The following is a 12173-nucleotide window of genomic DNA, read 5'->3' as shown; positions in this document are numbered from 1 at the left end:
AAATGGCAGATCTTTAGAATTAAATCAGATGTTCTCTAAACAATTTCAACACCTTGTCTAGTTGGCTGAAATGCTCCTCCTGATGTCTCGAGGTGCAGAAAAGTGGCTTTTACTGTTTTTTTTTTAAGCAATGAAATACATTGGGCTATCAAAAAGTGTGTAATTGGTTTATTTAAATAAGCCATGCGTAAATAACGGATTTAATGAACACTCCACCAAATTATCCTACCTTTCCCACAACACTGTCACGCAAAATTGACGTCCTCCAGCTCAGCTCCCTGCGTACAGAGACAGCTGAAACAGCGTGACAATGTTCATCTCCTTCTTTCTGCTGAAGGGAGGGCGCAATAATTGCATTTACTTTTCTGCAGTGACAGTAGCATTTGTCTTTTGTGCCACTCAAACCCGACTCTGATTATATATAGAGACCCAGTGAGGTAAAGTGAGGATGCACACTCTTAAAAATAAAGGTGCTTCAAAAGGTTCTTCAAGCGATGCCATAGAAGAACCATTTTTGGTTCCACAAAGAAGCATTCAGTCAAAGGTTCTTTAAAGAACCATCTCTTTCTTGCGTTTTTGTAATCTGAAGAACCCTATTTCGCCACAAAGAACCTTGTGTGAAGCAGAAATGTTCTTCAGATGTTAAAGGTTCTTTATGGAACCATTTAGACAAAAAGGTTCTTCTATGGCATCGTGAAGCACCTTTATTTTTAAGAGTGCACTTTGTTTAATTCTGGAACATTCTTTTGAAAACCGTCTCTGGGCAAAGTTTGGCAGATCTTTAGGGTGCGTGCTTGACTTCATGCCTTTGGGACTGGAGAAGTCATTGACGGATGACAGAGACCGAGAGGTTTTGGATCACTGGAGGCTGATTTGAGGAAATCCAAGTGATGAAATGATTCTGAGTGGTGTGAAGGTCACTGGAATGTGTCTTTAAATAACTGAACCTGTCACTGTGTATCATGGGCCTGTCTGTAAATCTGGTCCAACAATGATTAAATATGGATTATTGTAGATTAAATAATGTATATTTACTTGTGTAAATTCTTCAAATTCATACAGAAAAGCAGCATATGACCACATAAACAATTAATTGGCAAGCAAACTCAAAGCATTTCACTACTTATTTTCTACTACAGCTTGATATTTCTTTTGATGTCATGTTTTTTTTTTTTTTTAAATGTCACATCCGTCAGGCTTTAATCACTTTTCTTTCCCACATCTTAGGCTTGTGTATGAAAATGTCACATTTGATGCAATTAACACTCCTCTGATTCTTGAAGGGTTTTATTTAGAAGTTGCGCAGTTTGCTATTTATCAAGTCCATATCTGGCAGCAGGGCTTGCCCCTTCACATTCTAATGTTGCCGGTGTATTTTCACCAAAATGTTACATTTAATTGTCTTTAGGATTATCTCTGGTCATTCTAAAGTGGTTTAGCTGGAGGATGAGTCAGGAGTGTTATGGTTCTGTGAGTATGTTGAGCTGTTATGTTGGTATGTTTTTCTCTCTGCAGATGTTGACTGAAGCCACTCTGGATGCCCAGCAGACACAGGCCTGGGATCATTTCCGCACTCTCTACAGAGGACCATCTAGGGTACGGCTGACCTTAAAATCTTTTCTTTCCATTCTCACAGTACTCAAATGTTGACATGCCACTTGCAGAATCTGTTTATCTTTCTTTTTTTTTTTTTTAAATTGCGTTTTAGTACTGTCATAATTTTTATTTTAGTTATGGTGAAGCTGTTTGATGTAGACACTATAGTTCAAAAGTTTGAGGTTGGTAAGATTTTTGTAATGTTTTTGAAAGAAGTCTCTTATGTCCACCAAGTCTGCATTAAAAAGAAATATTGTGTATACAGTATTATTGTGAAATATTGCAATTTAAAAGAACTGTTTTCTTATAATTTCTTATTACCGATTTTAAAAACCGCTGCTTCATGTTTTTGTTTTTTTTGTTTTGTGAAAACGATGATATGATGATGAAACGATGAATGATGAGATTTTATTTTTCAGGATTATTTCGCGAATATAAAGTTCAAAAGAACAAGGTTTATTTGAAATAGAAATATTGTGAAGATTATAAATGTCCTTTCACTTTGATCAATTTAATTGGCAAATAAAAGTATTAAATTCATTAAAAAAAAAAAAAATCTTACAGACCCCAAACTTTTGAATGATATCGTATCCCACAAGACAAAAAAATTACTTAATTTAAACATATTATCCTGTTCAATACATACATAGCTGTGCATACCCTGGTTATTAATATCTGGTGTTGACACCGCAAGCATCAATAACTGCTTGCAGCCTTTTGTGATAGCAGTGCATAAGCCCCTGGTTTGTCCAGAACATTACATTTGTGGGCTGTTCTTGAAAAAAAGCTCCCAGGTACTTTAAGTTCTTGCATGCTAGTTGAGTTTATCCCCACATTGGCCCAGTGATGTTGAGATCCAGCTTCAGGATAGCTCAAGGACTACGTTATTACAAAAGGCTGCAAGCAGTCATGGATAGTACTCACGGAAGCAGTATATGATACTAACAACCAAGACTTCATAGGCATATTTTACTTTCTGCAATTGCATTTATTTGTCTTGTGGAATATTTGTAAATGTCTGTTATGCAGCTTCTTCAGTACTAAAATACAATCAAGTTCTGCAGTACTAATTAATAAGTAAACAATGCAGTTTTTATGATATTTCTAGTTTTTTTTAAAAATGCTAAACCTTGCAAATTCTCTAAGGCAGTGGTTTTCAAATTTTTGGTCATGCTTCCCCTTTAATAAAAAAAAACATACAGTTGTTTCACTTTTTAACCATGTCTACACCGGACGTGAGCAGCGCAACACGATGCGACTAAAGACAATTTGAACCCATCTCAATTGAATGCGGTGCAATGCGACAAATCCCGACAGTAAGCTTGACGGCCCATTCTATTTCTGACATGCTCTAAGCGCTTGCACTACTACTGACATGGAAGGACAAATGGATTTGCATCGGTCACTTTGTCATGTCCAGCATAGACAGATTTTTAGCTGTTGCAGCATAACAACGGTTGCGTCCAGTGGAGACACGATATTTGTGTTGCTGTTGAAGGTTGAGTTCACATTAGCAGCTTGTGATGCCGTTCGCTGAAGCGGTGCTCTTCGATGGAGAGGATCTTCTGTATCGGGCTGGGTCAGATGGTGCAAAGTAAATGGTTTGAATGAGAAAGATTTAGAGGAATTGGCGACTGACGCCGCTTTATAAAAGGCAGAAAGCCAACCGCCATTCGCACACTTAAATGCTGTTGCCACAGTGGTTTCTGTTTTTTTTGTGTTGTTTTTTTCTCCATTTTTCTGCAAAACTCCCTACGCCCCCCTGGTGGTTGCGCCCCTCATATGTAAACGCTTGAACTGCAGCTCTTTTGCAGATTTTGTGGGATTTTCAGCCATTGAGAATACATGTGTCAGTGCCTTACAAGATTATTGCATAAAAGCAGATTGTTATGCAATACAATGTGTGTGTATGTGTTGCCTTTGTATATTCACTGGAGTCATTGATTCTAACTGTTTATGGGTCAGCACTTATCAGACAGAGACAAGTGTTTGACTGTCAGTATCCTGTCTGAACACACTCACACAGTCCTCTGCCCTCTGACCTACTGTCACATCTGTCTACGTCTCGTGCTGTATCTGAGTGGTCCAGTTTTAAAATCAGGTGTGCACATATACAGTACATTTGCATGCGTGTATATGTGAGGTTGGAAGGCCATCCTTCTCCCCCTTACTTTTATATTTATATACATTTTCCAGATTAGAGACTTGTAGTATTGGACTCTATTCATGCCTTTATTTCCACTCACAGCTCTATCCATCATATACACACAGATGCACTCACATATACTCTCACCCACATGTACACACCCCCACATAAACTCACACAAACATAGAGACACTCAACAGAATCCAATGAAGGTCCATGTCGACTGCTACTGACTAAAAACTAAGTTGCCTCAGTGTCAAATGGCATTTTAGTTAAATGTGTCCTTGAATAAAAGAGGCCAGTTGCCCCATTTACACCTGGAATTAATATTCGTTTACTGTCATAAAATGAGACATTATGATTGGGTCGTGATCGAATCACTGAAAACATATTTGTAGGTGGTTTGACATGGATTATGACACATTTAATGGTGTAAATGCATTTTTGTTATGTGTTATGTAAGCAATATGAATTGAGGTTACACTATACTTCACACTTCACATGAATGTCTTTGGCAGATTTTTACTACATGATTATTGTGGCCCAAATAATTAACGCAATAAGTATAGAAATTAAATAAATACATAAATAATGCTGTCAGTCAGTCAGATTTTTATTTTTTTATTTATTTATCTTTTAACAGGAGATTCCAAAAAGAACTTGAACCTGTTATATATAATGCATTATTAAAAGTATTAATGCATTCATTTGGCCTTGTGATATATCTTACAGTGCATTGTCTTATCTCATGAAGAATACTAACCACAGATATATTACATTGTAATAATTATCCATTCATTGTTTACCTTTATAAAGTATATTTTATTAAACCATATGACAAACAACCTATTTCAAATGTAACAAGAGTAATAAAAATATTAATATAATGCATTTTACCCTTAGTTACAATTATTTAAGAATAGATAAAAATGCATTACAACATGCATTATGAGCAGTGTTGGGCTAGTTACTCAAAGAATGTAATATTTTACATATTTTTATGTTACTGCTTTCAAAAGTAATGTTGTTACTTATTACTTTCTGGCAACAGTAATTAGTTACACTACTAGCTACGTTACCTTTTCTTCATGCCCCACAGAAGTTGTAACTGTGTATCTTCCATATAAAATTCTTAATCTAGAATGTTACTAACAACATATTTCTGCCTCATCATTTGACCAAAATCCACATTGGATCGCAGTCAGAAGTTATTACAAACACTCAATAGTGATTGATAGTGACATTCAAGTAGAAGTGTTGTATTAATCTCATTAATTGTCATGTGTAGCTTGAAGCTAATTGTAATTTCTCCGTTACCCATATACGATTATATTTCATTATGTATTTTATCAAATCACATTTTGTAGAGACCGTTTAATTTTCCAAAAAGATTTTTAGTAATAGTAATATAATGTACCACATGCTGATCAGAGGGATGTGGGTGGGATGTAATGCCAGAGTAAAGTAAAGCCACAACTTACACAACAGTGTTCAGATCATCTTTTTTCCTGACAAAATCAATATAATGCAATATTTCTATCTGCTGAATGTAAGCTTTTCCATATTCCAAGCTTGCCTGCTGCACTGGGGACATCACATGCATGTGCGAGTCGTGGAAATTATGAAAATAAATCTAGGGTTTATTTTCAGAAATTATTTGATTGTTGGATTTTATATCAGCGGGGTTGAGGCATCAAAAGTAACTAAGAAACTAAGCTGTTTTATGGATGGTAACTGTAATATTATTACTGAAATCTTATTTGTAATTAGTTACACTACTAGTTACTTCAAAAATGTATATTATTACAGTAACTAAGTTACTAGTAACTAGTTACTGCCCAACACTGATTATGAGTACCCTTAAAGTGCATTATACGTAAAGGCTTCAGTTAAAGTGTTTTTAGAATTACTGTTGATAAGCACTTTCTGCAGACTGGGGTTTCTAACACCTCAACTTTTTTACAGAATCCAAAAATCTTTCGCTTGTCATCTCCTCTGAGATGATTTTGTGTGACAGCTACACACTGGCTCAACCCACTGCGTTGGAGCCTCAACCAGATAGTTAGTCACTGGATTACTTACAATAATATCGTATGTGTAGTATTAACATCTTTTTATTATTTTTTTGTTTTGTTTTGTTTTACTGTAATACTGTATCATGGTTATCATCAGTGCGTATACTGCAACACCCCTACAGCAGTGTTTTTCGTATGTGTAGTATTAACATCTTTTTATTATTTTTTTGTTTTGTTTTGTTTTACTGTAATACTGTATCATGGTTATCATCAGTGCGTATACTGCAACACCCCTACAGCAGTGTTTTTCGTATGTGTAGTATTAACATCTTTTTATTATTTTTTTGTTTTGTTTTGTTTTACTGTAATACTGTATCATGGTTATCATCAGTGCGTATACTGCAACACCCCTACAGCAATGTTTTTAAAGTGCAGTAAATGATCTAAACTTTTCACTTAATGCAACCTCACGTTATTCATAAATAACAGTTTGTGTTTTCACATATAAATGTGGTCACATCTAACTGTAGTTGTAAAAAGAGCCATAGTGGCCTATTGAAGACTTGCTGTTGATATTATTGTCCTGTTAAATATCATATTACCAATCAGCCCTAACCAGCTCAAACCAATCCAGTCAGTTTGATCATGTGATGTTGCAATCACAGTGTGGGGAATGTTTGACCCTAATCTTCTAAAGAAATAGGAAGTCAATGTTACAGTATCACTCTTAACACACTCTCAATCTCAACATCTGTCCTCAGCCTTAAGAGTGGAAGTAGATAGGCTGCTGCTGTGTACGCTTATCTACAGAATGTAACATGCTGAAGTGTGTTTGTGAATATGCTGTCATTCTTTTCCTGTCTCTGTGCTAGACTTCACACTCTCTGTAATGAGGAAACAAACTACTCTAAACATGCCATCATGTCAAACTGAGCTTCTGAGAGATGAACAATCGGGCTCATATACTCGGTGTGAATATCAATGATTATGAATACAACACATAGTATGTGTATGTGTGGATGGTGCAGGTACTGCAAAGTATTCACACCTTAAAAACTCTCACATCCCTTCCTCTACAATTTGAAATAACTGTTTTCTGTTTTCTGAGACTCAACAGCTGGAAGGAAGAGGTTTGATGAGACCAGAACATTTTAATCCTCTAAAGTAAGTTTGGCAGACCTAATACAAAAAGGGGGTTGCAACTTTTTCTAGGTCCCGAACCAGCTCAAACCAATCCAGTCAGTTTGATCATGTGATGTTGCAATCACAGTGTGGGGAATGTTTGACCCTAATCTTCTAAAGAAATAGGAAGTCAATGTTACAGTATCACTCTTAACACACTCTCAATCTCAACATCTGTCCTCAGCCTTAAGAGTGGAAGTAGATAGGCTGCTGCTGTGTACGCTTATCTACAGAATGTAACATGCTGAAGTGTGTTTGTGAATGTGCTGTCATTCTTTTCCTGTCTCTGTGCTAGACTTCACACTCTCTGTAATGAGGAAACAAACTACTCTAAACATGCCATCATGTCAAACTGAGCTTCTGAGAGATGAACAATCGGGCTCATGTACTCGGTGTGAATATCAATGATTATGAATACAACACATAGTATGTGTATGTGTGGATGGTGCAGGTAATGCAAAGTATTCACACCTTAAAAACTCTCACATCCCTTCCTCTACAATTTGAAATAACTGTTTTCTGTTTTCTGAGACTCAACAGCTGGAAGGAAGAGGTTTGATGAGACCAGAACATTTTAATCCTCTAAAGTAAGTTTGGCAGACCTAATACAAAAAGGGGGTTGCAACTTTTTCTAGGTCCCGTAAGTGTCCCCAAAGTCTAGAGCTAAATAAAAGTGACTCATTACTTAAAAGGGCTCTGTTAAAGGGGTCATTTTATTCTGAAGTCCACATAGTCAAAGGGTGTTTTATTTTTTTGTTTTGCTGCAGCGGGTAATAACCATTTTCCCTTGCTTTAATGCACAAATAAAATTCAGTTGTCGTCAAGCAAAACACCTTACAACTCAGCAGATAAAGAATTTTACTAATATAAAAGGAAGGGAAAAAGTTTGGGGAAAAAACTTATGTTATCATATTCCGTCTTCAGTGTATGTAGGTTCATAGGAATGCTTTTTTTTTCATAGTGAATATTATCTCTTATTATGAATAGGGTGTCGTTGGTAAATATAAGCTGTTTTAACATTAGACAGATATATATGTTCTTCCACACAGCCACAGTTTGATGGATATCCCATGCATCTTATTGTTAGTAATATTCTGAAGGGAAAAAGTTTGGGGAAAAAACTTATGTTATCATATTCCGTCTTCAGTGTATGTAGGTTCATAGGAATGCTTTTTTTCATAGTGAATATTATCTCTTATTAGGAATAGGGTGTCGTTGGTAAATATAAGCTATTTTAACATTAGACAGATAAATATGTTCTTCCACACAGCCACAGTTTGATGGATATCCCATGCATCTTATTGTTAGTAATATTCCAGCTTGAATAGATTTATGTTCTCTTTTGGTGTTCAGGAATGCCAGTATCTAATGTAAATATCCTGCTTCCGCTGTATTACCTATGACATTTGTGTGTACATATACACTTTTAACATTTAACATGGATTAAAGGGGTCATATGATGCGATTTCAAGTTTTCCTTTCTCTTTGAAGTGTTACAAGCTTATGGTGCATAAAGAAGATCTGTAAAGTTACAAAAACTAAAGTCTCAAATCCAAAGAGATATTCTTTATAAAAGTTAAGAGTCAGCCACGCCTACCTAAAACGGCTCGTTCTAACATGCCCCCACATATCTATGTCACTATGTGGAAATATTAGCATAATGCCGCCCAAATGTGCACGCAAAGAAAGAAGGCGTGGTTTCAGGAACAGCAGTCGTGTTGATGCAGCCATGTCAGGGAGACGCTGTGTGTTTCTGTGCGAAAGCAAAAGCACTTTATTTGGCTTTCCGGAAGTAGATGCAATTAGGAATCATTGGTTAAGGTTTATTTACAACAGAACAGCACAACCCAGATGTTCGAATTTGTGCAACGCATTTTATGGAAGACTGTTTTTTTTAAACCTAGAAGAGTACAAGGCTGGCTGTGCACAAAGGCTATTTATTAAAAAAAAAAATTTAAAAGGGGTCAATTCCAACTTTGCTATGACAATCTGGTGCTTCTGAATCAGCGACTGTAAGTATGTTTTGTTATTAGTTTAAGTATTTGCTATTGACTGTTCAAATGCGGAGTTTTGCGCAGCGCAGAGTAACGCGTCGTGTGTGTGTGTTAGAGGGGAATAGGGTCACATCACAGGAGAGTGAACTGCCTGTCAGAAATCATAGCACGTCAGCTGTCTTAACCGCGGCTTGTGTACTGCATCATCACTGTGTTTGTCATGTGACTCTGTTGCCCTGTCGGGCTTGATCTGATGGTAAAACTAACAACATTATTAACTGTCTTGATATTTACTTTGAAAGCTGACGCTCGCGATTATGGTAAGGGGCGTTACATTTCCAACGCGTGCTTGTGGTGTTCGGCCAATCACAATGCACTGGGTCAGCTGGCCAATCAGAGCAGACTGTGCTTGTCAAAGGAGGGGGCTTTGTTAAAAACTGTGTTTGAGAGAGGCAGGGCATAAAGGACCTACATTAATGTACAGTATTTGAAAAATAATGTGTTTTTTGAACATTAAAGCATGTCAGCATATTCTGTTACACCAAATACACAAAATAATGATCTTTAAAATTAGGAATGCACCGATACCACTTTTTCCAGTACTCGCCCGATACCGATACTTTCATTTTTGGTACTTGCCGATACCAAGTACCAATACCAATATTTTCATTGCATTTGTACATTTTTTAAATATTGGGTACAGAAACCAAAAGAGTATGTATAATGTTAGTTGGTTAACTTAATTTATCAAGTAGATAGTCAAACAAAAATTTATTCAGACACCTTCAACATTTCTCACATTATCACTATTCGCTACAGTTTAGAAAATGGTAATAAAATATGACAAGAACTCAGAGTTAAACGGAGTCAGAACAAATTCAGCTTGATAATGTCAGATAACTTTGATAGAAAGGTATGTAATGGATTACAATAAACCAAAAATTATTCATACAAATGTCAATATTTACACAACTATCAATACTTTGTCGGGTGACCCTTAGCCTTAATGACAGCCTGTAGTCTCCTGGGCATGCTGTCAACCAGCTTCATGCAAACCTGAACTTCATTTTTTCCCCAGACTCTGTCTTAATAATTTTTGGTCCCAAATTTGTATCAATTTTACTGGTAGTCCACTGTATGAAGAATTTTTGGGTATAATATATCACAGTTTAGTTTATTTTGCTATCCTCACTTTACATAAATGAACTATAGCCTAGTGTCCTACACCCACTAGTAAAAAAATATCAAAAATGATTTCTGGTCTCTGAATAATTTTTGGTTTGACTGTATATCCTTCTGTTATTTTCACACTTAATTATGCCCATTAAAATGTATTTTACAAGTTTTTGTTACTTTCACTGTTAATTTTTTTCTCTCTCTCTATGGTAGCTAAAGATCACACAACAGAAGTGTGCGCTCTCTCTCTCTCCCTACCATTAAGTAACTTGATCATTGTTTTACTTACTTGTTTTTGACATATCCGACCGAACTACAAACTTTCAAGTGATGTCTGTGAGAAAGAGATATTCACTCGACAAGCTCGCGCATCTGCGCCGCCGCATGCTCAATCCACTCAGCGTGCTTTGCTTACCAGCTGGCGCAAATCAGCTATACAGGCATTAATACTGAATATTTTATAGTCATTGCATACATATACTTCGTAGACATCTTTAATCTCTAATAACTCCATTCTGCTGTCTGTTGTCGGTGTTTCTTTGTCTGAATATGGTACTTATCACATGCTGTGTGGTATCGGCTTTGGTATCTGGGCATTTTAACGAGTACGAGTACAGGAGCTCAGTATCGGTGCATCCCTATTTAAAATAGCATCATATGACCCCTTTAAGACAATTTTACAGCATAGTTTTAATAAATGAAACTTGGGAGGGAGTTTTACATTGTGAAAGTTACAATATAATTAAATAGAGCATAGAACACTATCAAAAGATCAGGGAACTTTAGATTTTTGATGATATTTTGTGATATGAATTAAGATGTTAATAATTCAACAAAAGGAAGATGCTGTAAAATCATGAGGCAACAGTGATAGTGTGTGTGTGTGTGTGTGTGTGTGTGTGTGTGTGTGTGTGTGTGTGTGTGTGTTACTTGTGTGTAGGGATGGGCAATATGGGCTTAAAAATATATCACGATATTTCTGGTATTTATTACAATAACGATATCAATGACGATAATTCAGGGAATCCTGTTTCTTTTAAGAAAAGTATTATCTTTCCTATTTTTACCCAAAATAGGGTGAGCATTAACCTCCTGAGACCCTGCATCCTCATATGAGGACATTATATTTTAGTGAATTTCTCTGAGACTATACATGCCACAGTTTTATGTCTGGATGTCCTGTACAGAGCACATTCAGGGCTTTTCAGAGATACTAAATGTTTGGATGTTTCACCATGACCACTCCTTGGTCTTCAAAAATGTCTAATATTAATTTAGTGACACTCTTATGGAAATATGATAATATTTTGTAATTGTAATTTAAATCGGACAATTTTTAAACTGTGTGTCATAAATCAACATCTCAGGAAAATGTTATGGGGTTTCAAATCAAAATATAACTTTCTGTTACGAAACAGGAGGTTGATTTCATACATGTCCTCATATGAGGACACCGGGACTAAAAGCATGTTTATTACGCATTTTGGGAGACACAACAAATGAATAGGGAAAGAAAATATATTTCAATATTCCTATGAAATATCTGCAGGTCATTCACTAGGTCCCCCCGTGTGGTTCTGGGATTTTTGCTCACAGTTCTTGTGATCATTTTGACCCCACGGGGTGAGATCTTGCGTGGAGCCTGGATTTTCTGGATTTTTTTTTCTCATTTTGTCTCTCATAGTTGAGGTATACCTATGATGAAAATTACAGGCCTCTCTCATCTTTTTAAGTGGGAGAACTTGCACAGTTGGTTGCAAGTGTAGTTGAGAATTATCTTTATACAAAGTTTGGTAAAAAAAAAATCCTGGAAACTAAAAATGTATTGGTGATTTTAAAAAAATAAATTGTTTTTGCCTATGCATTTTCATTCATGCCTTTAAAAAATTTTTTTAAAGAAATGAAGTCCCGATGTCCTCTACCAAGGACGTAGCATAACTTATGAATGAAATATCTTTTTTTATTATTTTTTTTTTATGCTCTAAAAAACAATGTAATGACATCAAAAAAAAATAAAAATTTCCTAAAATGTTTTGCCGGGTCTTAAGAGGTTAATGAGTTCAC

General features: G+C 35.9%; 1 protein-coding gene across 1 annotated transcript in view; it reads left to right on the top strand.

Moving 5' to 3' along the window:
- The window catches only part of LOC107556691 (VPS8 subunit of CORVET complex), a 130760-nt gene that overhangs the window by 103974 nt on the left and 14613 nt on the right, over positions 1–12173 (top strand). Inside the window, exon 41 of the mRNA XM_016239861.1 lies at positions 1516–1596. Within this exon, the coding sequence (XP_016095347.1) occupies positions 1516–1596 (81 nt within the window). The remainder of the gene's footprint in view (positions 1–1515; positions 1597–12173) is intronic.

This window comes from Sinocyclocheilus grahami, unplaced genomic scaffold (assembly GCF_001515645.1).
Source record: "Sinocyclocheilus grahami isolate Dianchi unplaced genomic scaffold, SAMN03320097.WGS_v1.1 scaffold576.1, whole genome shotgun sequence".
NCBI classification, from domain to species: domain Eukaryota; kingdom Metazoa; phylum Chordata; class Actinopteri; order Cypriniformes; family Cyprinidae; genus Sinocyclocheilus; species Sinocyclocheilus grahami.
The sequence above is the reverse complement of the archived record's forward strand: the minus strand, read 5'-3'. Positions and strand labels throughout refer to the sequence as shown.